Source organism: Coccidioides immitis (assembly GCF_000149335.2).
Source record: "Coccidioides immitis RS genomic scaffold supercont3.3, whole genome shotgun sequence".
NCBI lineage: Eukaryota > Fungi > Ascomycota > Eurotiomycetes > Onygenales > Onygenaceae > Coccidioides > Coccidioides immitis.
In genome coordinates, this window is record NW_004504308.1 from 2,072,343 (window position 1) to 2,096,860 (window position 24,518).

Genomic DNA, 24,518 nt, shown 5'->3' on the forward strand with positions numbered 1-24,518 from the left:
TGCGTAGGGAGGCAGCCCAGGAATATTACTGGTCAGACGGACAGGGAATCTAAAGGCGAATGGCACGGGCAGCAAGGTTCAGTCTCTTTGGGGGAGGGGAAGAGAATGGCGAGCCAGAACGGGGCGAAGGCAAAGAAATCTGATTGGAGTTCATGTAGCAGGCGATGCATGAGCTTTTCCTGGTGCAGGAAGCCTTGGGGGACAAACCGAACCCGGAAACCTGTGAGAGGAGGGCAACTGAAGCACGGAAGCCACCGCAGAGAAGTCCCCCCTGCTTGTGGATAAGGACGGTTCGTGGCTCGTGGGGGATATTGAAGCAGGGGATCAGGTAATGTCTTGTCTAAGTAGACAGTTGGTGAGTATGGTGAAGTGCTCAGGACATGTGCATGTATAGAGAATGTAGGCCAAGTAGTAGTAGCGTAGGGAGTGCTCTAATGAACACCTAGGCATATAACGGCGATCACACTAATAAAGTCCATAATGTACGCTTACATTACAATCAATCCATACACTATATCAAGACTTGAGACTTGTCTCTAAGTTCCTCACCATCCACCTCAACTCGGACTCAAGCGCCTTGTTAATCCTGTCCTGTCTCACACCTACCTTCTTCTTTATTTCTTCACCAGGACCATCATTTCTCCTTATTCTCCTCTTTCTCCTCTGGTTTGGGGACGTGTCTCCCAGCGGCGCTCGTTCACAGCGCAGAATCTTCGCCCTTTCAAAATCAATGACCAGGATGCTCTTGCTCTCCTCAGTCCAGAACATATTTCTCAGTTCTATATCACGGTGGAGCACACCCAGGGCGTGAATGGCCCGCAATGACTTCAATGCCGCAGGAATAACTTGCTCCTTCAGAGCACCACAATCAAAGGTATCAGTGCCTGCATGGGCAAGAAGTAAAAAGTGCGGAATGTACGCAATGCCATCATAGCACATGGGCTGTTTAGAGACATCAATTGTGCCAAGACACACAGGGACATGTATGCCCTGTATTGGCTGCAGTTGGTCATAGACTGCCTTTTCATGTCTGAGGTAGCGATGAAATTCCCGGGGGAAGCCCTTTCCCACAAATGTATATCCATATTGGAGAAGGTCAACTTCAAACAGTGCGCCACGAGCACCGTGTGTGTGCAGCGATTCACAGCCTAGCGGGGTCCAGGGGTTTACTGGTTCCTGTTGAATCTGCGCCTCGAGAAGGGCGATGAACGTGGCGTGGTCAATCCTATGATTGTCTGTTCCATGTTCCTCAACATTTGGGCAGCCACGGTCCAGTAGCCCACCATTCACGAGTCCAAGCAAGCATTTTTGCGTGCAGTATCGCCGAGTTCTATCCTTGCACACGGGGCCCTTGTAGGGTGATGCCCAGTCAGGTGGAGGAGGTGGCACAACCATGACGTTTGAGGGCCAGTGAGGTCGTTGACTGGGTGAATCGGAATCAGGTCCACTGTCATCGTCATCTTTGTCGCTACTGCCTGGCAATGCAGTAGTTGCTTTGCAGGTCAGTCGAGCGCTCTTCGATCGGGTGCGCACAGGTGTCCTCTGGATAAACATCTGCGCACTCTTTAGGGGCTCATAGGGTGGGGATGATTTCACAGCTTTTGCTGGAGTTGGTGGTTGTGAATCTTCTTCTGAAATCACCCACACTTTCAACTGCTTCTCCGCCCAAGTTCGCCAGTTTTGATTATGTGGGGAAGTCTGTATTGCCTGCAGTGCAAAAGCAAGGACCTGTCCAACTGCTGTCATATGCAGTCTGTTGTCACAGTCAAGCTCTCCGGTAAAACCAGTAATCTCGCCCACATCTTGCTCAGGGACCGAAAGATAATAATAAACAGTCCCTGGGTCTTCCGCATTGAAATGGAGGAAGATAAATGCTTCACCGGTACTCACATAGCCATACTCGACACCGGCCTTGATCATGTAGGAAAAGGCTTGCGTAATGACTGCAGCTACCAGACGACGATATTGAATTTCACTTGTGTCATTAGAATGAAACTCGACTACGTCGTCAAGATCCATGTCCTGAAGCCCAGCTTGAATAACCGCCAGTGGGAGTTTGTGTGGCGGTTTGAGTTCACCAATTAATGCTGGCCTTTTGACCTTCTCGCCCTCGTTGTATACGCAAAACTCATCCGCCAGAGGTCGGGCAGAGGTCGGAGGGGTGTTTGGCGTCGCAGCCCCTCCAGTTCCTTTCCGGAGCTTTGATGGGCGAGCAACAACTTCCTCTTCCTCCTCCTCCCCCCCTTCGCCATCACAAAGGGTATTGGCGTGGTTCTCAAAGGCTACATGTCCCTGAAGATTGAACGCCTGTCGGAGTCGCTCATTCTTATAGAGGGCTTCAATAACCGACCCTACAGGTGCTGTAACGGCATCCCGTTGGAAATGGCGAAGGTCGGGCTCCGAACGAATTGTTTTTCGCATGTTCTCTCCTATAGTCATCAATCCATGCAAGGAGCTGAAATGACGCTGGGTGACAAGATCGTCACCAACCAGTTGGTCCCAGATTGCCGTCTGTGCTTCGGCGAATGGGACCCACTCCCGGATGCGGTCAGGGCGGAGTTTGCCATCAGCGTTGTTGGCACTGCCTTTAGTGGAATGTTTAGGCTGCCCTGGGACAAGGCCGAGGAAGAGATGGGTGTGGCAGGCATCAAGATATTCGGGGAGCGTTGAGCGCCGCGTCTTTTCCTCTGCCGCACGTTGAGCTTGCTCTGCCTCCCGTTGAGCTTGCTCTGCCTCCCGTTGACCTTGCTCTGCCGCCAGTCGACGCTGCTCTGCCTCCCGTTCACCTTGCTCTGCCGCCAGTCGACGGTTTTGCTCATACTCTAAAAGCCGGCGCAGCTCCTGAACCTCATCGTCGGCCATTGCAACGGCAAATAAAAATGTTCAGTAAAATAGACACAAATGCTCAGTGCAATAGACATGTTACTGAAGCCATGAAGAGAATGTTGTTGTTGGAACTATGTAAATAGACACAAATTCTCAGTGCAAGAGACATGTTACTGAAGCCATGAAGAGAATGTTTGTTGTTGGAACTATGTAACTAGTGATCACCCAGGTTGCTGCCTGGTTAGCCAAGTGCCCCACTCGATGGACCGGAATATGAGTCACGTGACAGAAATGGACACAAACCTTAAAAGGTTAGGAGTGCCGGTCAGCTGATGACGATCTAGCTCGAAATGGAGAGTTTCTCCGAGTCCAGACTGCTGACGCTGTTTCTGGAAACAGCGGCTTCGAACCCTCGTAAACAGTCCTGTGATCATCACACCGCATCTCTCAAGCAATAAGTCCGGACTCTCCCTTTGTCGTGGTCTGTTGAGCTCATTAGATTGGTGCCTCCCATCCTCCTGTTCCCTTTACTTCTCCGCAGCATCTTTGGAAACCAGACAATAGGAAATAGCTATGGATAAAGTACAAGCTTTTGGGAAGAACTTCAGGTACACTTCACAAGCTTCATTTGCAATGATTTCCTCACCACAAGTGAGCCCTGACGACCTTTACTGATCCACGATGAGTTGGAGTTATTGTAGTGCAACGTTCTCTCCCTTCGCCGCTCGCACACAGCAGTTTGTCAAGGAACAGCTCGGCCAAGCTGAAGACAAGGTATTTGCCTTCCCCCCCCCCTCTTATGGAGTCATAGCTGCTGGGATGGAAGCGGTTGAGGATCAAAGGCCAATTGAGCTAACATATCGTTTTACTATACCTATCAGACTCAGCTTCCGGATGACTACACTGAGCTTGAGAAGCGCGTCGATGCCTTGAAATCGGTGCATCAAAAGCTCCTTCAGGTGACGTAAGTGCTTCACATCGCGTCGATTGTTCATGCTCCGAAGTCGATACAAGTCGAGCTGACTTCGCACCCCGTAGGTCTCAATACTCTAACGAGGCTTACGATTACCCTCCGAATATTCGGGAGTCCTTCAACGATCTCGGCCGCACGATCAGTGAGAAAGTCCAGCTACTCTCTCACGCCACTTCCCCCGCCGAGGCCCAGGCCGCCCTTACCGCGCCACCTTCCGCGAAGCCACAGCCTAAGACTTTCAGCCATGCCATCGCTCGCGCTGCTTTGGCCGGCTCGCAGATGCTCTCCCAAGCTCATACAGACGCTGCCGAAGATCCTCTCGCTGTTGGCCTAGAGAAGTTTGCTCTCGCTTCGGAGAAGGTCGGGGAGGCAAGACTCACGCAAGATGCCCAGATTCAAAGCCGGTTCCTAGCGGGATGGAATACAACGCTCAACACCAATCTAATGTTTGCGACGAAAGCGCGTAGGAACGTGGAGAATTCCAGGTTGATGCTGGACTCTGTCAAGGCCAGTAAAGGTGCCTCGAGAGGAGACATTGACAATCTCACCGAGGAAGCACGTTCAGAAATCGAGCAAGCGGAAGATGAGTTTGTCGGTCAGACTGAGGAAGCCGTTGGTGTGATGAAGAATGTTAGTCGCCGTTCTCATTCCGTTTAATTTTGGAATCAAACCTAAAGATATTCAGGTCCTCGACACTCCTGAACCATTGCGCAACTTAGCGGATTTGGTTGCTGCACAGTTGGAATACCACAAGAAGGCCTATGAAATTCTCAGCGAGCTGGCTCCTGTGATCGACGGTCTGCAAGTGGAGCAGGAGGTAAGATGCACCGTCCACAACGAACAGGATGGATGTTGACTCGAAAATTCGGAATAGGCAAACTACCGTAAGAGCCGAGAGGGAGCTTAAACTCTAGAAACCAAGCTTTATCGGTGCTTCCCTGCTTCGTTTTCGTCCTTTGCCCCGTATTCCATGGCCTTGAAACAGTCCACGTCGACAGCGAATCATTCCAGTTGACCTTTGCGCTGCTTTGGCGAAAATTACGGGCAGTTGATAACAACGAGTTGCTTCTGTAGATTGTATACTTTCTGCAATCTTATTCTTCGTCCTACGGTTGCAACGATTGTATATTTTACGGGATCCTGCAGTTTAGTTGCCTTCCTTTTTTTTTTTTTTAATTCTATATGTATTTCTCTAGGCTTCGGTTGTTGATTATTCCCATTTGGCTATCTTTTGTCCTGCAGATGTGACTGGTCGATCATAATAGGTCTTGTAAGGAAATCACCATGTGGTTGGTTTATGTGATCATGGCGCGCGAGGCTGTCTGAGATTAATGCATACCGTGATATTCTACCAGTATGCTCCTCGACCTTGACGTTGCTTGAAAGCTTGCTCGCCTTGATTTTAATAACATTTACTATGACGGTTGCTACGTGAATTCATATCAAGTATATGGGCTATCGACCGGGATGTTAGTTGAATTATGACCAACCAAGTAGGAACATGGACAGGCCAACGTGTTAACTTACGGTTGAGGGATGCCATAACTGTCAACACCCAGGCCATTGCCAGAAATGATGTGACCCAAAATGGGAGAAGTACCTGATAGGGATGGGTTGCTGGCCGGTATTTCCTTGTTGCAGCCTCCTGCGCTAATACTGCATAGCCGGGAAGCTGACTCGGACAAGGAACATCTAACTAATGAGTTTAGTAGTTGGCTAAATCTTCCGGAAAATACGCAAGCACCCGACGTATGTCCTCCGCCGGGAACAGGTATCCGAACAGCCCATGGGAGGGCCTCCGGCTGAGGGGCGCGCGAATTCATTGTTGTAGCCTCTTATGGATGGTCGTTCCTTGTGAGACAAGTCTCTTCTCCTCTCCAGCCTCTGTAATATCCCTACGGAGTACAACTTTTTGATACTGAGAACTGCCGGCGTTAAGCGGAGGTTCGGGATGATGCCGGGGCGGAATTTTGGAATCATCGACGGAGAGTGCGGAACAGTACTTCCAACCCCACTAACTCTTACCCCACATCCATTCCGAGACGAGGACTTTTTGCGCAATGGAGGATACTTAATGATGGTAGTCCTTCTGCCTTGAGTCAACTTCTAACATTGTCCTCACCTCATCACGTCGATTCCCTCAGTCTACTTTCATTGGCACCTTCGTCATCAAACCCTCTTTCTACTAATACCCAAACTTCAGAACAGTCACAATGCCAATCACTCGTGTCACTCTCTTCAAGATTCCCGAGGAGGAGCACCGCCAGCAGGTGTTGGCTAAGTACAAGACTATGGCGCGGGACGCCTTGAAGGTGCGAGATTTGACATTATCTTCATCAAACCAGAGCGCGCCGGAAGTTTATCCCCCCAAGCGTGATGAAAAAACTAAGCGGAGAACAAACAGGACGGCAAACCTTACATCCGCTCCGTCAGAGCCGGTTCCACGTTCGAAGACCAGCGCCGTCAGGGATATACCCTCGCCGTGATTTCGGAGTTCGACAGCGTTGATGACATGAAGTATTACGACAATGACTGCCAGGCCCATGCCAGTCTAAAGGCCGTTGCGAAGGATGTGCATCAAGGTGTCATGATGGTTTATTTCGAGTCCGTGACAACCCCAGAGAACCTATGAGATAAACCTCGAATACCAAAAGAAGAGTAAATGCGGTATCCATATATATTCTCTTCGAGAAGGAATGAATGGAGCCCGGAAAATGGGAGAAATCCTAGCTATACCCGGCCAAAAAAACTCTTTGGACCGGTATGACCATGATATATTATGTATATAAAGTTGGAATGGAAGTGATGATAACATTACATGACTGCAACCATTGCTTCTTCCAGTCATGTTCTTGGGGAATTCTCGCGGTCCTGTTTCGAGAACGAAAACGGCATGGCAGTCTTAAAAAGGCCGCTTCTCGGGGCTCTCTTGAGCTATCTGGAAGGGAAGTTCCATGAGGATAATTGAGAGTGCTCCATTGTCTGAACTATGAGACGTAGCATTGATTTCAGATGTGGCTTTTTTTGGGGCGCGAAGAGAATGAAAGAGATGCGCATGCATCAAGGATTAGACCTGTCTTTCATCTCATGTTGATAAATGAAGAATATTGGGATTCATTGGGCGATGCAAGGGCATATTTTGTGATTGGAATCATTCTCGAACCCTAAACATCGACAGTGCAGTATCGTGGATAGTCCAAGTGACAAAACTGTTCAACCTTCTCTGTGTTTCCCATCCAAAACGTAATTAGCTTTTTTATCCGCCAAAATACTCCGTAGTTGAACGTGCATGGCTAGTAGAGGCTCTCATGGGGACGAGTTCGGAGCGGCTAGCTTTAGGATGACATAATCAGCATAATCGCACCGCTCGTCAACAGCTCCATGATCGAGTGAGATACCTCTTCCCCCTACAGCCCACTTCGCTTCGGAGAAGCAGAGAGCGATTCTACTCTTCGAAAAGAAGAGCCCGTTTCTATTTTGTTTCTGTTGTGCCCTGAAACTGCGTCTGCAAACCCCACTGTTCCTGCTCTTCGTACCGCATTCCGCGTACGTTCGACCTGGAACTATCAAGTCCGCTCAGAATATCCCGAATCTTTATCGGACTATATTCACCTAATAATTACAAGAATGGCGAACGGGTAACTGTCCTTGTCTTTCTCCTCCTTCTTTCGTTCATAAAAAGAAAGAACCAACTAACCGACCGCCGATGGAACGGCTTTGCAACAGATGGAGTATAATTATCGGCCTCGTCTTTGTTGTCCTTGCGAACCTCGTTGCGTGGGTGTTTAGTCCCAAGGGCGAAAACAGAACGTTAGTACATCCTTTCTATTTGACGAGTTATGGCTTCATTCCTTGGAATGGGAGGAGGGATTGCTGGTTGGCTTGGGCTGGACGAACTGGGTGATTTGTCTCGACCTACGCACGTGTTTGGCGTACCCGGTGCGTCCGTGAGAGCATATCGAGACGGCTATGGGTTAATAAAGTGCTCTAGATTTCTTGGACCATTTGCAGAAGCGCAGGGAGCATTTAATTCAAGTCAACCCAGGCGATAGCACTCGCCGGTGGATCATCAATGGCAGAATTGAAGACTAACTTCGAATTCGTTTGTTAGGGTATGGCGAAGTTCATTAATTCTCGCTTTCACAGCATGTTATCTTATGTGGGGTACGTCCGATCTCAATCTCCCTTCATACCCTAGAGTCCGAAAGAAAAGAAGCCCGAGATAACGCGCACCCTTTTCTGACCTCTTAACAGCCATCACGTTTCTTTCACAATGGCACCCATTGATAGCCCCTCAAAGATCCGATATACGGCCGGGAATGGCTCCCCATTAGTGTGGGCACGATGAGGCCATATTGATGATTTTTTACACTTTCATTTCCTGGGTGATATCCTCTATCTACTTTTTTCCTGCGAGTTCTACACGTCCATTTTGGCGTTTGGGTTTGTATTGTACGATTAGATAGAATCTAGTCAGCCATTTTTACTGGAAACATAGCTCTATGCTTTGTGTGGTCTATTAATCTAGGAACCTACCCCCCTGACCCGTTCAGCTACACCCCTACCAATTTTTTTTCAAAGGCCAACCAAGCGCAATAATGACCTCTCCACCATCCATCTCGCCAACTGGCCTCCTAAAGTGATGACTGCTGCTCGGACGTACCCGCAGTCTAACAAAATATACAGTGCTTCCACATTATTCAAAAGAACAAGGTGCGTATTAGTCACGGAAAGCAGAAGTGATAGGATCGGTTGTAGAACAGGTGACGATCCCCACGATGCTGGCGATGTAAGAGACATAGACGGCTCGGGAGAAGGAAGTGTGGGAGTGCTTGTGACACTGTTTGTCGAGCGTGTCACTGTAGCGGTGACAGAACTGATTCTATGGGAAAATATAGCGGTACTGTGTACGGATGAAGAAAGAGAACTATTAGCTGTGTTGGAGCTGTCTGACGAATCCGGGTTCCAGATCACCAGCAATATGGGAAATAGCTTCGTGCAGCTGCTGACGACCAGAGCGGTACTAATTGCATTAGAACTGGCGGACGAGGGACGCGACATGGGTTGTATTAGGGGGGTAGCTGTAGGGAAACGGCTGAGTGGCGGCGGTGCGGGAGAGTCACTCCGGGCCGGGCCTAGCGGAGTGGTTGTACTATTCCATGACGCTGCGCGGCTAAGTTTATGATGAGGTGGGCTAGAAACGATTGGCTGAGACTGCGTAGCAAGAGTAGCTGTCAAAGGTACAAGGGTAACCGAGGGTGATGAACTTGCGTCTCCACCAATACGCGCAGGATTGCCCGCATCGCTTAAGCTTTGGTTCTGCGCGCCTGCTGCTGAAGTGGGCCTTGATACAAAGACAAACGCCAGTGCTCGGACTACCAGATGGTGTGCAAGTGTTGCGAGTGCGTTGACTGTCAGGAAAAATATATATTGGACGATAATTGGGGCATTCGCCAACTTGGAATTCCCGATAGCAGCGGATTTCTCGATTCGCGCCCAAGCAATGTAGACGTCGAAGAGGAGGATTAGGATTCCGAGCCTAATAATTGAGCGCTGCAAAACGGAGTCAGCAACTACCACCCATCATACGAGTCTTCATCTAGCAGGAACATACATCAAATTTATCATCATCTCTCCCAAGACGATTAAAGAGCAGGTGCCTATAAACCTATATAACAAAAAGCGACACCGTCAGCGCATGCAACCCTAGGGAATTAGTTGAAGACATTACCTGCGGCTTTATCAGAACCAAATCAATAAATAATACGACAAAATCGTGCTCGACATATTTATCAGCGAATCGCCGGCATCTTGGGCACTGGGTCAACCGCACTCCTTTCCCAAGGGCGCGGTCGTCAGCTTTGCTGTACGAGGTATAGAGGTGAGAAACAGGGTAGCAGCATTCAATGCATATTGGCATTGTGAAGTGTCAAGGCTTCATTTTTGAGAGAGGACTCCAATTACAGCAGCAAGGCGTATTCCTGCTTTTGCGGACTGTTGGTGTTCCAGACAAGCAGCTGTGAAGCCCCCAGGATCGTCAACTAATGCAGATGCCGGAAACGCCAAACAGCCACGGAACTGCGGAGTTTATTAAATCCGAGAGACCAAACCAGACGAGACCCTTGCAACGGAAACGAGATATTGAGAAAGCTGACTCCAAAAAGTACTACCATAGGGGGTTAAGCAGTTAGTTCTCGGTTCCGAATGATCGAGTGGCTGGAGAGGGGGAAGCTATGCGGTATTCCAAGCTTTTGTACTGAACCACGACGGTGAGACGGAGACGGACAATGATCCAGCTGGCAGTGCTACTGAGCTTGCAATGGAAATAATATGGAACCGACAATGACAATGTAGTAATTATGAATTATAGCCACATGAATTATATACAGGTCACTACTCTAATTAATCAGCTTGTTGAGTTTTATCGGCCCAGCTAGGTTCAATGGCTCGACACACTCCCTCATAATCCCAGAATCGCGACTGATTCTCTGGAACACCTGCGGTTGTCCAAAACATTGTCCAGTTCGTACCAGGAAGCTTCCATGTCCCTCTCGAGCGCTCGAAATACCACTTATTGACAGGGTTATTCGCGCGACTCCGCCAGCATACTCCCTGAGGGAAGCATGTTCGAACCATGGCATTGAAAACAATATCTGCTACCCCGCCGGCCCCCTGACTTCGCTTAAGAACGGCGAACTTGTCCAGATATGGGACCATTCGAGCTCTAAATTCTTCCGACCCGTCGTCAGACAAACCGGGAGGCGTCTCCCAGGTTAAAACCGCACCACCTTCATATTCGCCAGCGATGATTAACCCAGCAAGACGTGGGTTGATCCGGTCAACGTAGTGGCGGGCATCCAGTTTACGGCCAAAGGAATCTTCAATCAGATGGATCAACCGCGGGAGGTCAATTCGAGGGTCATCCAGCGTCAACGCTGGCTCTCCACGCTTCTTTGCAGCCCATACTTCGACCCGAGGATCTGGGAGCATAGTCAAAGGCATCCCTCGTTTGACAAAGGTTGAATGAGTGGCCGGAGATTGTCCTGCCGACATGCAGTCACTCTTCACCCCCAGTCTGCCAAGGGGCAAAGAAGCCGACTGAAACGGTTTATCTGTTAGCAAATTGTGGATCAGGGGATTCCGTTGTCGTCGGGTCCTAACTGCGGATACTGCTGAGGTATTTAGAGGTCCTTTAGCGGACAGAGCTACCTCATGAGGTGTCACGATGATACCAGATGAAGACGGAGGTAGATACGAGAGTGTGCGCTGTAAAAGATTCAAATTCTCCAGGTGTTCCGCGAATCTCTTTCCGTTGCGAGGCATTTCTTGGGATTCTCCAAGTGTTTTCGGAAGAGATACAAGCTCTTCCTCAACGAATATCGAAATAGGATTGCTCTTCCCAAGAGATGACACCGGCATTTTATGGCTAGCAGTGCCGCTGTCATTTATGCTAAGAAATCCAGTTTGAGATCCCAAGCTCAGCTCTCTCGCAATGTCCTCGAATTCTTGCTCTAGATTAATAAACACATGCGGGCGCCGTTGTAACGAGGGAATGCCACCGGCAGGGTCTAAAATGATAATCCTGTCTAGTGACACCTGCTTTTGCATGTCGTTAACTTTGTTTGCTGTTGTTGTAGCATCCTCATCCGGGCCAGAGCGCAATTCTAAACCTGCCAATTCCTTGGACAAGGCAAAAACTACTTCATTCGCCGGGAGAAGCACCGCTCGTTGTGTATCATTGGCATATCCAACTGGGACAACTACGACAACATGTCCTTGTTGTAGCGGGGAGAGCAGTGGGCCGCGTGACAAGACAGAGAGTTTCATGTCCGTCGCCGATGGGACCGTAATGATTGAATCTAGTTGACGCGAGTCTGGGCCATGATTCGCATCAATGACAGCGGACAAACGATCCGCCTGCTCCCTCGCGATTATCCGCCTATGGGTTTCATCCTTGTCAGTTCCAACATCGATGACAATGCAGCAGCTCATTCCAAGTCTGCTCAGCTGCACCAACGTCTTGGCAACCCCATGAAGCGTCTGATCGTCCAGCAATTGCGGCTTTCGAAGCTTGACTAAAGCGACGTGAATCTTTTCTCGAAATAGTTCTGTACTTTGAGCCGATGACCACTCCTGTTTGGGCGCAGGGGTCTCAGCCACAGTCCTTGTTTCTGAAAACATGCTCCCCAGGTTAACTCCAGGTTTATCCTTCATCAACTCCAGATCTGATATAAGATCACCTCGCCGGGGGGTGATGTGTTGGCAACCATCATTAGCTGTGGTCTTCTGAGCTTTGAATCGTGAAAGATACGATTTCGCTTCTCTTTTCGTAGATGCAGAACAAAGGAGGCTCAGGTAAAATTCCTATTTCGCATGATTGTCAGAGCTATACATCAACCCTGCTAGTAGTGCATAGGTGCAAACAACCTTCTCAGCCTCCTTCTCTCTCGCTTTATGACCTAGATCTTGGGGAGCCTCCCCGCCAGATTTCGAGTGTGGAATATATTCACTAGGTCGGTGGATGGAGGGCCGTGGGGCTGCCGGAGCGGCAGAGTCGCAGAAACGTCTTTTTTTCAGTGGCGGCGAGCCATTGAATGTAGGAAAACTAAAAGAATGATCATGCTGTTCAAAGAAAAAGAGGAAAAAAAAAAAGGCAAAATCAGCATGCGAGTTCTCAGTCCGACGGGAGCCGAAAATACCTTTTGAAGAAGACGGCAAGACTGGGTACACCAGCCCAGGACTGTGCTTCGACTCATTTCTGCTCAATTATCACATCTCCTGTGACGGGCTAGGATCTGCGTAAAGAATGTGTCTATTTCATAAATCATTAAAACATTAAAGAAAAGGGAATTTCAGCAAGCCATTATTTAATTTTGCAGTTGTCGAGCGAGGACGCTGTGAACCAGCCCCCGGGTGTTTGTGGAGCTTGTGACTCAGTTGCTTGCGGTGACTTGTGTGAGTTTAATATTTAGCTGGACTCGAGGAACTACAATCCGGCGCTCGAACACTCGATACAAAATGAGGTGAGGGTGACTATATTATTAGATACTATCTAGAGGCGTGATCTATCTTCCAAATATACAGCCTTTGTGTTCTTCCGACTTCACTCACTCTCAATCTCGCTTGGACTTCCCAAATGTCCTCCGGAGACGGCAAAACATGTCGAGTCCAGCCAAAACAGCTAATGCAACTAGTCAGTCTTCTATTCAATTGCATGAAAAGAACTCCGTCTACGGAATATACACGGTTCGCATGTGATTGAAAAAGACAGTGGCAATCCATCGGCCCAGCGGAACAAGGGAATGAAGCTTCTTCGGATCCATGCTCCTAGCAAAGACCGTGCGTAGTGCCCGGAGACATGGGCCAAATTAGGGGCAGCGGATCATGCAACAAACCAAATCTGACTTACAGAATGCGAGATACGGCCCGTAGAGCAAGGTGAGGGAGGACTTCTCCTCAAAGGTGCGGTCTGTCCAATCCCACACGTCCACCAGGCATGTGAGGGTGGTGAGCGACGCCTGCACGGCCCAGACGAGTAGGTGAACTGAGACAAAGGCGTCCTCTACATGTATACCAACGCAAAGCTCGACGATTAGCTTCCGCCCCCTTCACAACTTACAGTCGAGCGACTGTCGTGCGAAAAATTGGGCCATGACATACCTTTTAGAAATCCACGGATGATCAATATACTCGCGGGAACATGATAGAACGCTTCCATCAAGATATACGCCCGAAACCACTGGGGTGGCTCAGAGAAAAACTTGTCATGGTACTTGTCGATATAGAAGTCTCGCAGCGTATCGAGGGCCGCCGGTCTGACGGAGTCTGGATACAACGGAACAAGATCGACAGCTATATAAACGCTGTCAGTTGACTCATTCTGTCCCAGACACCCTTCCACCCGTTCCCTTCAGGATAGCCAAAATGACACATGTCAACCTGATTATGCTTCAGGAAATCAAAGCTATCATGGACCTACCGAACATCACAACAAGGTGGATTGCGAAAAATGCAATGTACAGTACATCGGCTGCATTTTGACGCTGGGTCTTCGCCAATTTTGATTGGCCTGCGTCTGATCTGAGGGACATCTCTGAAGTCGAAGAGAAGGATCCTCTGTACTCCGTACAGGCGAGTGTTTCAAGATGTCAACATTCATAGTTTCTTTCCGAGACTGACGATCAATCCCGTTTCTTCCGCACGTTGCCAAGCGCTGCCAAGCGGCTAACTAACTAGTTAACTAGTTAACAGACTAATCAAGCCTCAACGTTGGAGGTCTTGACTTTGTTATCTCCAATGTCCCGGATGCTTGAAACGGCTTTCTGCTCCGGATTCTAGAAAGAGCACGGAGCACAAATTACGATGAGTACGGATTTATCTTCTCCTCCCCATGTCTCGGAAAATATTCAGAATGCCTGTGAGAATAGCAAGAGACCCACGCGCCATTGGGTGGTCTGCGAGCTCTTTGACCAATTGGCCAAGTCCAGGAACGATTGTTTCCAGCCTAGATATATCTGGCCGTTCTACGGAGTATCAAGGTCACCAATCAAACCGGGGGGAAGCTTTCTTCTCTAATTAGAGCGGCTAGTGGGATACAATAACCACATTCCCAGCGTTAGGATGATCAGATATTTGGCTGTGGGTTGACTCCGGAATACCTTAGGGTAGCACTGCTTTTGCTTGGGTTATGCCCTGAAAACTCACACTTATCCGAGTATTGCCTCGGGTTGATTAGCGCCTTTGGCGTAGGCCTTCGCGTCTTACGCTGGCCGATAGGCTCTGCGAGTCCCAAAACGCGGCCTGGAACCATTGCTCATGACATCCAATATGATCTAGAAACCAGGGCCCTTCAGAAGTGGAAAACAACGGTAACCAATAATCAATCTAGATAAATATAACATGTGGGGTGATCCGTATGTTATCCACCGCCGTCTGGAGCTCCCTCTACCCGGGGAAAATAGTGTGGCTGTCGACAAACGGCTCATTGAAAGATTAGCGACTTTACTAGGAATACTTATATAATGATCAATGAGCTCGCCTTGTTAATGAGGCAATCATTTATAGGAATCTAACAGTCTAGAATCTTATGGTTAGTCCTTAACCTTATGTAGACCCTGTTTTATCCAGACGCATCATAAACGTCTCGAATGTGCGGCATTCGAATTTTCAGTCTTATCCTGTACGTAAACAGAGCCATTTGACCTCGTCCTAGAGCCAGACAGTTCAGCGCCATTGTAAACAACATTCCCAACCGCATAAAGATGGCATAAAATTGAAAGGAGAAATAGTAAATGAGAAGGCTGAAGGTTCGTTAGGAGAAAAAAAAAAAGGAATATGTCTAGCAGGAACGAACATAGAAAAGGGCACTCAGGGCTAGATAGTTGCGTAAACAGGGAGGAACGAAAGAAAAAGAATCATATAAAGGTACAAGGAAACCCTCATTAAATAAACCGCCAACGCACGGGGGCCTTATCGTAATGATTGTTCAATCCTCATTCGCAAGTCCCTGCAAACTTCTGCAATCTCCCTGTCTCCTCCGCTTTGCTGCACCAACAGTAACAACTCGGAGACACGACTTGCGAGCACGTCACTACCAAAAACACCGCCACCAATTCTAACTGTTTCTTGATACCATCGCGAGATAAGGTAAACAAGATCATTGCCAATATACATACGGTTGCGGCCCTGGAATGGCACCTCATCATTGTAGAACATCGACTCCAATATTGTATAGAGCGTTTCATGCGCAACCTGGAGATCGAGGAATAGATCAATTACCCATGTTTGGGGTCCTACGCCAAGTTGGCGTTCGAGAACGTATCTCTCAAGCATTGGCAATAGAATTGGGACGGGGAATGTGATTTCTGACATCCTCAAACGATGGGCAAGGGAGCGGACTTTCTCAATGACCGCTTCGTATGGGAGAGGCGTGCCCTTCTCTGATGCTTCATCATGAACATCCTTAATCAAGTTCTCCCACGCCGCTTTGATATCGGAAGTGTTTCTGTAATTAGCAAGGTACATTATTTGTAGACAGATGTCATAATAACCACCAGGGTCAGCGTAGATGTTGAATAGCTGCGGAATCACATTAGTGACGTCAACATCGGAATATCACAAGAAATCTTACAGTGCTGAGCTCCATGATTTCACCCCCAACTTCCTTAAGAACCTCGTCCTTTCTTTCAGCAGCTATTCTTGTATCATCTTTGAGACGCTGAAGTAAATCGTCCTGAACGTTCGCCACGTCGAGAAGGCCCGAAATTTCTTGCTGTAATCTCTGTCGAGAAGCACGGGAGACGTCGTGTGTAAAAGTTGAGGCATTGGCACTTGCTTGACCAAGATACTCAATCCGTCGGCTCAAGGGAAGGGCGAATGGGCTCTGAGCGAGTTGCAGTTGGACAGCAGCAGCGTCGTAAAACCGACTAGATTGTCCGTAGTATCTCCACAGCAAGTCCGCGTGGAAGATGTCTTCAGTTGACTTTCTCTTGAGATAGATAGCGACAAACGGAGTCTGTATCTGCAGCAGCCTTTCGCTCCAACCGCGTTCAAGATACCAATCATAAAGACTCGTGAGGAAGACCTCGTCTTGTGAGCTCGTGATAACATCATAAGCCTCATTTTTCCTTCTGTTGACGGCAGTATATTGTCCATCGACAATTTCGGGTTCTTTGCTCGCAAGGTCATCAACTGCCATAATAACATTGTAGATTAGTTCATAACATTGCTTCCTCGTTTCATAACTGGCTTGGCGGGGGTCCTGCAGAGGTTATTAGGCATTGTCTTTGACGTCAAAGCGAGTTGGATGAGTTCGGTACCTGAGCAGGTCGACCGTCCATAAGCCATGACTGTGCACGATTCGCTCGATCTGAATCGGCCGCGACGCTTAAACATAGTTGGATTGCACCTAGTATAATTAGCACCCCGCGTAGTCATAGCGGCTAGAGAGCCATACCAGCATAAAATTGATTTTGAATATATTGATCAACCGCAGATTGAAGATAATCCATTGGTAAGGTCTCAGAGACCTGCATGAACAGATTCAAACTTTCGTTCAGCAGATTTCTACCAAACTCAGAATTAACACCAGCTTCTGCCGCTCGCTTCAGCTGCTCCTGAGCCTTGAAAATTAGAACATCTTCCGCACTGCAGAACGAGCCGCATCGTCGCCGAAGGGCCTCTGCAACGGTTTCCACGTTTGAGCCTTTCGCAATGTTGCGGTTCACAATTGCTTTGACCAGTTCCTTTGCAACATCATGGCCTTGAGAGCTGCTAAAGAGTTGTTCGAATGTCAGAGTCAAGAACCTCGATTTGGACACATCGGGCAGCAGCGCTACGGTATCTTCGACGCGTTCGTCGAAAAGAACCAGAATAAACGATATTCCTTCAATGGTGTGTGAGATTAACTGAACAAGTGAGTGAAGAGCACGGTGCTCTGCTTGCAAAGAAATTTCTTCTTGCTTTGTAGCCGCTCGTGACAGCGCTTCGGGGCCGCTTAGGCCCTCAATGAAAGACTTATTGACACGGAAGAACTCCTGCAGCGCCGAAAGATCCCGCTGAATTGAATGCAACTTTGATGTGCTCACGGATGGGACAATGGAAGTTCCACCGGCCGGCGTACGCTCTTGTTTCACAATGACAGTCTTCCAGATTGACCTCAGAAGTCTCGAGGTGTAAAGAGCAATGCCTACATGCCGAGGTGATGGTATAACCGCATCGATTGCGAGAGCAGACCCGTCAGTCACCGCATTTTCATCCAAAGAAGGTTTCCCACCAAACTCAATGAAAACTTTCCGTGCGAATTCTAGCACGTCGGGATCGTTTATCTTCGACAAGCGAGAGTCTTGTGAAAGCTCAACACCTTGACCACATGCAACTGCCAGCGCCGTTGCAAGCACCTCGCTTCGGCCGTAAAGTCTAATAAGCGTTTTTACTTGGTTTTCAAGTCCCTCTTCGCCGCCTGAACTGCGGATAAGAGATGCAAAAATATCAACGAGTCTTCGTCGGCGGATAACATGGACTCCGGTATTCGTTAGGATCGCAATCTCGGCGGCCGGCTGATCAAACTGAACCGCAAGCTCGTTTCCAAAGCCAGGAGTCCCTTGAGCGCCGAGTCCAGGTGTACATAGCCCAATATCCTCAGCCCGACTGCCCAAGGTTAGCCAGAGTCCAGTTTCACCTGGTTTAAGTGGAATGGATGTCTCCTGTGGGCGGGCGAGTCGACCAGAATCTGGCGTTGATATAAAGAGCGTATCTACCCGATTGAGGGGATCTCTCGCAGTGAAGCAGAAGAAGTATCCCGGAGGATAGCGCTCGGCCGACCGGGTGGGATTCAGTGACTGTATTGGGAGTCGAGCGCTTGCTGTCGCCTGGTATTGGGGTCCTGATATCGGAGAAGCGCCCTGCATAGGCTGAAGCATGGGTGTATCGGGAGGGGGGGTTTTCACATGTTGTGCTTGCATGCTGGTAGGTGCGTTGGTCGGACTAGGCGTTGCGGACCAACTATAGGAGCCGGTAGCACTAAGATAGATCCTGTATCCTGTTGCTGTTGTCGCCATAAGATGGTACCTTGAGGCTTCCTCGACAGGAATAGGGCTAATCGACACGATCTTGACTCGAGCGTTGAGCGTCTCGTTGCTGCCGATTATGTGGCCAATATTCGAGTAGATATCAACGGCGTTTTTCGTAATTGCCAGACTGAGAGTTCCATCTTGCTTTAAATGGAATACTCGAATTGAGGAGTTCGACGAGAGTGTATATAGGAGATTCCTGCTATCATCAACTAGCATCTGCTCCACGAAATTCTGAGGCTTATGCGTCAAGGTGAACTGAGGAGCAAAAGCTGCAAAGCTCTTCGTCGTATGGTTCACCTTTGTACACCTCCCTTGAAACCAGCGCTCCTCTTGCTGATACTTGAGCTCGTAGACATCGTTGTCTGTAGAACCGGCGAAAAAGATCCTGCCTGTCGAGTCTGAGGATGCAATCACGTTAATATCGAGTCCACGTATTGACGTCGACATTCCAGTTTGGTAAAGCGTGACAATGTTTGTTTGTCCGGCCCCTTCGCACCCCAAACCAAGGAGTATGACATCGGCCGTGGTCGCAATGACGATGACATATGTTATCGACGATAGGAATACTCCTTTTCGTGGGCGCGCAAGCTTTACGGTGTTAATGCTATTCGGTTGGTCCTCGAAGCCAATTAACTGGGGGTTTTGATGCGTGTAGTTCCATAGATAAAGCGCGTTGTCGATCGTCACCCATGCGAGATTCAACTCCGCAAAAAGCCCCATGCTCGTCGATACTTGTGCTCGATTATATTGATCAAATATCTGGTCGGGAATATTGTACATTTTTATTTTCTGAAAGGGCGCCCATGGTGATGAGGTGGGTATATCATAATGTGAACTGAATCCCTCTGTAAAAAAGTCAGAGTCTCGCGATAGACCCGAGCAACGGCTTTGAGAATAACTCACGGGAAAGATAGCTATCTAAATCAGGATACCGCGAATCCTGCGCTAAGGCGTCGTCTATCGTACGGGCTCCCCGTTCTCGTGGACTCATAGTCTCGGCCTTGCTTTTAGTACTCGAAACTGCTTTGGCGCCGATTGTTTGGGCCAAAGTACTTCCCGCGGAGGAAGGGCGAGCAGCCGCGGAGGATAGCATTCTATTCTGATATAGGCCTCCATTGGCAAGCGATGGCGCTGGCGTCTGAAAATATGTGCCTGGCACTGGTTTAGCTGGTGTGAGAGGTGGAAAGCTCATGGTTGGGAGTTCCCAGCTGGGTGCCCCCCGCAATTCAGTCCCGTGAAAGCAGCTCCAGGTTTAAAAATGGCGAAACAAGAGAAGAGAGAAATAAAATGGAAGCTTAAAAGCTTGCAGGCTTAATTTTAACACAAATGGTGTTGGTTTTGTGGCAGGGACACACGGTTTCACTTGTTGGTAGCTGTGAGAAGTTGAAGCATTCAAACGGAAACAATTTTGCGCACAGACCCCAGAATGGTTTCCCATCAACACAGTTTGACTGCTGCAACAAGAGCTCTCGGTTCACAAAACACCACAGGAAACAAATCCCGCCCTATTACAGAGTACTGTCTTTTTAATTGAAGGGATCTTAACTACTCTGTACACTCACTTATATCAGCCATGTTCAGACCGCTTAGATTCCAGGCTCGAACCCTGCTCCGAGCTACTTGCAGATACAATTCCACTGCGCCTACTTCACCACCTCTACTCGCAAAGCTGAGAGCAGATTTGAAGACGGCTATGAAGGCTAGAGATACTGTTAGGTTGTTTAAGCGCACTCTATACATAACCATATGCATGGATCAATTAAGGAATCTATCATGAGCTAATCCTGCAATCCGAGCTGTCTTCAGGCTTGATGTGCTGCGTGCCGTGATCTCAGAGATCAACAATGCTGCCAAAACATCCTCGCCGATCCAGACTGACCTCCAACTCCTCGCATTGATCCGCAAGCGCTCGTCTTCTCTTGAATCCTCCAGCCAGGAGTATGTGAACGCTGGCCGGCACGACTTGAAAGAGAGAAACGACACAGAAATCGGTGTACTTAACGAATACGCCGGACAAGTACAGACTACGACCATAGAAGAGATAGAATCTGCAGTCACTCAAACGATCGAGAATCTCCGGAGTGAGGGAAAGAAGGTCGATATCGGGGCTATTATGAAGGCCGCTTTTGCGCCAGGTGGACCGTTGAACGGAAAGCCAGCTGAGAAAGGAGTGGTATCCAAAATCGCCGCCCAATCGATTTCAACGGCATAAATAACTAGAATAAAAAGTGCCCGGATTAGCGCGATTTATTGTTGGAGATTCCGGGCCGGTGAATGATTTTGCGCGTTGCCTGAAGTATCGAAGGCATGGAGCACGGAGCAACACCAATCGACATGGAGCCCGTGAATAGCACAATTGACAGATCGCGCTCAGGCGTCTGTTATGTACTATATGCACACTGTAAATTTAACGAAGACACATCTCCTAAAAACCGTCGACTCCGTTCGAATAAGCCTCCCGGACGAGGTACGAAATCATGTTCCTTATTTTGCCACAGGGAAACACAATATGATAAAGGTAAACACAAGGAGCACATCAATCAGATATTCGATTCCTTAATTGTCTCGAAGCACCAAACAATCGAAAAATAGAAGGATATATTCCAGCAAGATTGGCTTCGCAAAACACCGCAGGACATCAGACAGTCCACCCAAGCCAAATTTCCTTCCGGATATCATGCCATAACTCCTTCCGCTTCCCTAAACGCCCATCTATACCAAGATGCAGGCCCAAGTATCGAGAAATCCAGGATGATGTCGTTTACCAATCTTTCCATGGGCTTTCGGAGTAAAGAAACGCGACGCCTCCAACGAGGGTCATCATAACACCAGCCCACCACCATTTATCGGGGTCTGTGAGTCCGCCCACTTGCGTAGAAGGACGCTTATTGCGTGAACTGGCCATCCCGCTTCCATATGGCAGGCCCCGCTTAGCCTTACTTCTACCGGTAGCACTAGCTTGAGCTGTTGGGTTCAGGGTTTCGGTTGGAAGCATTTGCGGCGGATCGAAAACCAGAAACATCGGGTTCATAGGTGTTCCGTCAAACTGGTAAAGATTGAGGCGTTTGACGTTGTGGAAGGGGTCAGTTAGCACCTCGTATCGCTGTAGGATAACAATTAGAGCAAGCGCTTCGAAAGCTCGTCGTAGAACAAGTTGCGCCTACCTTGAAAACCTCTGTCTGATTGAATCGGAAATACATCGAGCCCTCGCTCTTGCACGGACTCGAAATTAGCTGACGACCGTCGACCGCGAATGGAGTCAAAACGAGTGAGCCGTTGGATTCCACGCTGTACTTTCCATGCTGAAATTGCATCATCGCTGAGGCACATGAGGGCTTGGTTGCTAGAATTTCATAGCTTGTCAGAGTCTCTCAGATCTTGCCCCTCTAGAAGGACTGGCGAGCTCACGGTTAGGAATGGCGCGGAAATACGCTTCTTCGAAGTATCCATCTTCGGTGAAAGAGTAAGAGATGCCTGTGTTTTCTGGTTCCTGGAATCTATCTTCCGCGGGATCGTAAAACGCCTGAATCATCGATTAGCTCCAACAGAGAGGCAGAGACCGTCACGAAGTCTTGAGGGTGTGTGGACTTACAGGGCCGGTGACAACCTTCCTCGACTTTGTCGCCCAGGTTCCAGTGAGTTTTGGGTCAAGAGCTGCAGGAACAGCCGTTAAAAAGCAAAAAAAGACCAGAAGAGCAACAATGAGAACCATTTTCGCTGCCCAGTTGCTTGGTGCACCTGTGGTGTGAAAAGGTTTCAGGAGTCAGGACTCTGAGAACTTGATTCCGGAATGACGAAACGGTGTCTCATTGTGACGCGTTCATTGAAAAGGTTGTGCGCCATCACAACACTGGGCGATCAGGAGTTGGTGAGTTGGTCAAAGCAGTTATTATTTTTGGAACTTCTCTTATTATTTAGCCTCTAGGACACCCTGTCTCACAGTTTGATGTTTTTCTTGTTATACAGAGTAGAGTACGGAGTAAGAGTATATCCATTGCACCTTGCTGCAGCATTGATTATCATCTTCCGCACCGCTCACTAACTAACTAGGGAGCCTAGGCCTTACGGAGCATTAACTAACTAACTAGCATGTTCGGAGTACGGAGTATGGTCATCACCAACTAGCGCGCCACGGAGAACCAAACCACAAGGGTAAAGGTGACAGCGAGCACTGAAGGAGGATCTCTTAGAGGAGGTTTTCAGGGCCAATTCTGCATTTTGACTTGTGCTACCATATATATATATATATATATGATCAAAAGGACTCTGTAGGATTGGAGCCTCTCCCAAACAAGGACTGTAAAAGTAATACAACAAAACATGGCCCAGCGCCCATCCTAGAAATCGTTAAATAACGATGTTAGCAAGTTTTCGGCCTTGGCTGTAGAGTCGAATCGATCGGCTGATGCCGGTACATGGTTGCTCTATCAACACCAAACCCTTGACACGATTAGAGGAAATTTCGCTCTGGCCAGGTTGCGGTGCATAGAGTACGGAGCATGTAAGTGAAATAAATCTCAGGTCTCCGGTTTCTGCTCATATGTATATCACTGCTGAGTAGTTAATGAAAGTAGTGGGGTTTGGCGGGTCGTTCAATTGTCTCTACCGCCATGGCAAGCTTGCAGGCCGCGAAGAAGGAACTGCGAAGCAGGATTAAAACTGTCCTGTCTGGCCTCTCGGGGGAGTCAGTCAATAAGCAATGTCAGCCGGCGCCATGCTGATAAAAACATACCATCAATAGGATGCTGATCCCATAGCCAGCTTCTACCATAACGAACGCGCTTTTATCTTTGCCAGAATACCAGGCTGCTAAGCGATTAAGCGTGTATCTTGCGATGCCCTCTGGGGAGGTTCAAACGGCGGACATCGTCCGGGATGCATTTAGCCAAGGTAAACAGGTGTATGTGCCCTATATCTACCAACTAGATCCTGTGTCTACGCAAGGAAGGAAGTCTGTGATGGAGATGCTGGCACTCCGTTCAATTGAGGATTACGAGTCTCTGCAGCCAGATAAATGGGGTATCCCTTCGCTGGACGCAGGCTCACTTGCTACAAGAGAAAATTGCTTTGGGGGATATGGACTTCGAGGGCTGTCTCATCCTTCCACAGAGACAAGTAAGGCTGGATTAGATTTGATTGTTGTGCCAGGACTAGCATTTGATGAAAGCTTCGGAAGACTCGGCCATGGCAAGGGCTATTATGACCATTTCTTCATGCGATGTCGAGATGATACCACAAGCACAAGTCGAAAACCGTATCTCGGTAAGTATCTCTCCCCGGTTCTTTACATATATCGTCGACTCATTCAAGCTATAGCTGCTCTGGCTCTGCAAGAGCAAATTCTTCCTCCTCCAGAACGGGTTCCAGCCGGTGAACAAGATTACCCAGTAGACGCGCTAATCGCGGGTGACGGACGGGTACTGAAGCGGGAATAGACGCAAATCATTCTTTCACCTTCTCCTTCGCATTTTCTTTCGCCGAGAAATAAATAGCCGATACAAACGCCAATGTACAAATCGTATCCCTTAACCACACAGTTTTATTGCAGCGCTTGTATCAGAGAAACATTGTCGCCTTTGAGTAGAATCTGGCCTGTAATACTGTCAGGGCGACATTCGCGATAGGATAAAATACGTAACAGAGGTAGCATACCCAACTGCCTCCTTTGCTCTTCTTGATCCTTTGTTGGCACTCTAACCTCCACGGCGTCATCAATGACCAAGTTCATAAATTCGTCGAAACCCTAGACCTCAGGGGTATTAGCTTAAGTAAATGACCGGCGCAGGACGACTAACGCGTATCTTCCCCTCTATCCGGACAGCAAGCTGTTCATAAAGCCATATCGACACTGTAGATCTTTGTTGTAGGAGCTTGAAGATGAAGTGGATCGGTTGAAGGAGCGTTTTCGCTGGCCCGCGCTGACCTCGGCCGGCCATGATTGATCTCTGGAAAGGAATGGAAAATGAGGTATCAATCCACCAAAACCGAGTTGGAATCCGCGGAATGGGTGTGGTAAAATCTCAGGCCGGAATATTTATACGTGAAGGTTGGGAAAAGGTGAACTTGGTGAGGTGATGGTGAAGCTAGCGGGTGTCTTTGGTGTGTTTGCTGGATCAAGAACTTTTTTTGGCGCAGCTGCTTTGGAC

General features: G+C 48.6%; 13 protein-coding genes across 13 annotated transcripts; 5 read left to right on the plus strand and 8 right to left on the minus strand.

Annotated features, from left to right (window-relative positions):
• Positions 1-391: 391 nt before the first annotated feature.
• On the minus strand, positions 392-2,948 carry CIMG_08178 (uncharacterized protein). The gene has a single exon (XM_001241014.2). The coding sequence runs from the start codon at positions 2,860-2,862 to the stop codon at positions 517-519; it is 2,346 nt and encodes a 781-aa protein (XP_001241015.2). The 5' UTR covers positions 2,863-2,948; the 3' UTR covers positions 392-516.
• A 309-nt stretch (positions 2,949-3,257) lies between these two features.
• Positions 3,258-5,116, plus strand: CIMG_08177 (BAR domain-containing protein). Its single transcript, XM_001241013.2, has 6 exons — positions 3,258-3,434; positions 3,528-3,600; positions 3,708-3,790; positions 3,865-4,429; positions 4,485-4,616; positions 4,674-5,116. The coding sequence occupies exons 1-6, from the start codon at positions 3,400-3,402 to the stop codon at positions 4,704-4,706; spliced, it is 921 nt and encodes a 306-aa protein (XP_001241014.1). The 5' UTR covers positions 3,258-3,399; the 3' UTR covers positions 4,707-5,116.
• CIMG_08176 (uncharacterized protein) lies at positions 5,024-5,622 on the minus strand (the record flags this gene model as incomplete). Its single annotated transcript, XM_001241012.1, has 3 exons — positions 5,024-5,214; positions 5,327-5,495; positions 5,536-5,622. The coding sequence occupies 3 exons, from the start codon at positions 5,620-5,622 to the stop codon at positions 5,024-5,026; spliced, it is 447 nt and encodes a 148-aa protein (XP_001241013.1).
• CIMG_08175 (stress responsive A/B barrel domain-containing protein) lies at positions 5,333-6,898 on the plus strand. Its single transcript, XM_001241011.2, has 4 exons — positions 5,333-5,423; positions 5,486-5,653; positions 5,739-6,111; positions 6,204-6,898. Exons 3-4 carry the CDS (start codon positions 6,013-6,015, stop codon positions 6,429-6,431), a joined length of 327 nt encoding a protein of 108 aa, XP_001241012.2. The 5' UTR covers positions 5,333-5,423; positions 5,486-5,653; positions 5,739-6,012; the 3' UTR covers positions 6,432-6,898.
• Positions 6,899-7,238: 340 nt separating this feature from the next.
• On the plus strand, positions 7,239-8,240 carry CIMG_08174 (V-type H+-transporting ATPase subunit H). Its single transcript, XM_001241010.2, has 4 exons — positions 7,239-7,437; positions 7,526-7,609; positions 7,911-7,963; positions 8,054-8,240. The coding sequence occupies exons 1-4, from the start codon at positions 7,427-7,429 to the stop codon at positions 8,131-8,133; spliced, it is 228 nt and encodes a 75-aa protein (XP_001241011.1). The 5' UTR covers positions 7,239-7,426; the 3' UTR covers positions 8,134-8,240.
• Positions 8,241-8,279: 39 nt separating this feature from the next.
• On the minus strand, positions 8,280-9,788 carry CIMG_08173 (sterol homeostasis protein ARV1). Its single transcript, XM_001241009.2, has 3 exons — positions 9,531-9,788; positions 9,414-9,467; positions 8,280-9,352 (listed from the first exon to the last, which is right to left on the minus strand). The coding sequence occupies exons 1-3, from the start codon at positions 9,717-9,719 to the stop codon at positions 8,375-8,377; spliced, it is 1,221 nt and encodes a 406-aa protein (XP_001241010.1). The 5' UTR covers positions 9,720-9,788; the 3' UTR covers positions 8,280-8,374.
• Positions 9,789-10,130: 342 nt separating this feature from the next.
• On the minus strand, positions 10,131-12,649 carry CIMG_08172 (amino-acid acetyltransferase, mitochondrial). Its single transcript, XM_001241008.2, has 3 exons — positions 12,499-12,649; positions 12,227-12,421; positions 10,131-12,163 (listed from the first exon to the last, which is right to left on the minus strand). The coding sequence occupies exons 1-3, from the start codon at positions 12,553-12,555 to the stop codon at positions 10,202-10,204; spliced, it is 2,214 nt and encodes a 737-aa protein (XP_001241009.1). The 5' UTR covers positions 12,556-12,649; the 3' UTR covers positions 10,131-10,201.
• A 162-nt stretch (positions 12,650-12,811) lies between these two features.
• Positions 12,812-13,958, minus strand: CIMG_08171 (uncharacterized protein). Its single transcript, XM_001241007.2, has 4 exons — positions 13,779-13,958; positions 13,460-13,651; positions 13,209-13,361; positions 12,812-12,980 (listed from the first exon to the last, which is right to left on the minus strand). The coding sequence occupies exons 1-4, from the start codon at positions 13,888-13,890 to the stop codon at positions 12,913-12,915; spliced, it is 525 nt and encodes a 174-aa protein (XP_001241008.2). The 5' UTR covers positions 13,891-13,958; the 3' UTR covers positions 12,812-12,912.
• Positions 13,959-14,029: 71 nt separating this feature from the next.
• Positions 14,030-19,696, minus strand: CIMG_08170 (non-repetitive nucleoporin). The gene is made up of 5 exons (XM_001241006.2): positions 19,276-19,696; positions 16,755-19,217; positions 16,618-16,706; positions 15,930-16,559; positions 14,030-15,877 (listed from the first exon to the last, which is right to left on the minus strand). The coding sequence occupies exons 1-5, from the start codon at positions 19,562-19,564 to the stop codon at positions 15,269-15,271; spliced, it is 4,080 nt and encodes a 1,359-aa protein (XP_001241007.2). The 5' UTR covers positions 19,565-19,696; the 3' UTR covers positions 14,030-15,268.
• A 146-nt stretch (positions 19,697-19,842) lies between these two features.
• CIMG_08169 (uncharacterized protein) lies at positions 19,843-21,370 on the plus strand. The gene is made up of 2 exons (XM_001241005.2): positions 19,843-20,088; positions 20,179-21,370. The coding sequence occupies exons 1-2, from the start codon at positions 19,946-19,948 to the stop codon at positions 20,582-20,584; spliced, it is 549 nt and encodes a 182-aa protein (XP_001241006.1). The 5' UTR covers positions 19,843-19,945; the 3' UTR covers positions 20,585-21,370.
• Positions 20,198-22,281, minus strand: CIMG_08168 (protein ROT1). Its single transcript, XM_001241004.2, has 4 exons — positions 21,965-22,281; positions 21,781-21,895; positions 21,537-21,715; positions 20,198-21,475 (listed from the first exon to the last, which is right to left on the minus strand). The coding sequence occupies exons 1-4, from the start codon at positions 22,082-22,084 to the stop codon at positions 21,134-21,136; spliced, it is 756 nt and encodes a 251-aa protein (XP_001241005.1). The 5' UTR covers positions 22,085-22,281; the 3' UTR covers positions 20,198-21,133.
• A 523-nt stretch (positions 22,282-22,804) lies between these two features.
• On the plus strand, positions 22,805-23,861 carry CIMG_08167 (5-formyltetrahydrofolate cyclo-ligase). The gene is made up of 4 exons (XM_001241003.2): positions 22,805-22,873; positions 22,947-23,073; positions 23,134-23,634; positions 23,689-23,861. Exons 2-4 carry the CDS (start codon positions 22,983-22,985, stop codon positions 23,805-23,807), a joined length of 711 nt encoding a protein of 236 aa, XP_001241004.2. The 5' UTR covers positions 22,805-22,873; positions 22,947-22,982; the 3' UTR covers positions 23,808-23,861.
• On the minus strand, positions 23,325-24,381 carry CIMG_08166 (LSM domain-containing protein). Its single transcript, XM_001241002.2, has 3 exons — positions 24,168-24,381; positions 24,025-24,115; positions 23,325-23,964 (listed from the first exon to the last, which is right to left on the minus strand). The coding sequence occupies exons 1-3, from the start codon at positions 24,306-24,308 to the stop codon at positions 23,912-23,914; spliced, it is 285 nt and encodes a 94-aa protein (XP_001241003.2). The 5' UTR covers positions 24,309-24,381; the 3' UTR covers positions 23,325-23,911.
• Positions 24,382-24,518: the final 137 nt, after the last annotated feature.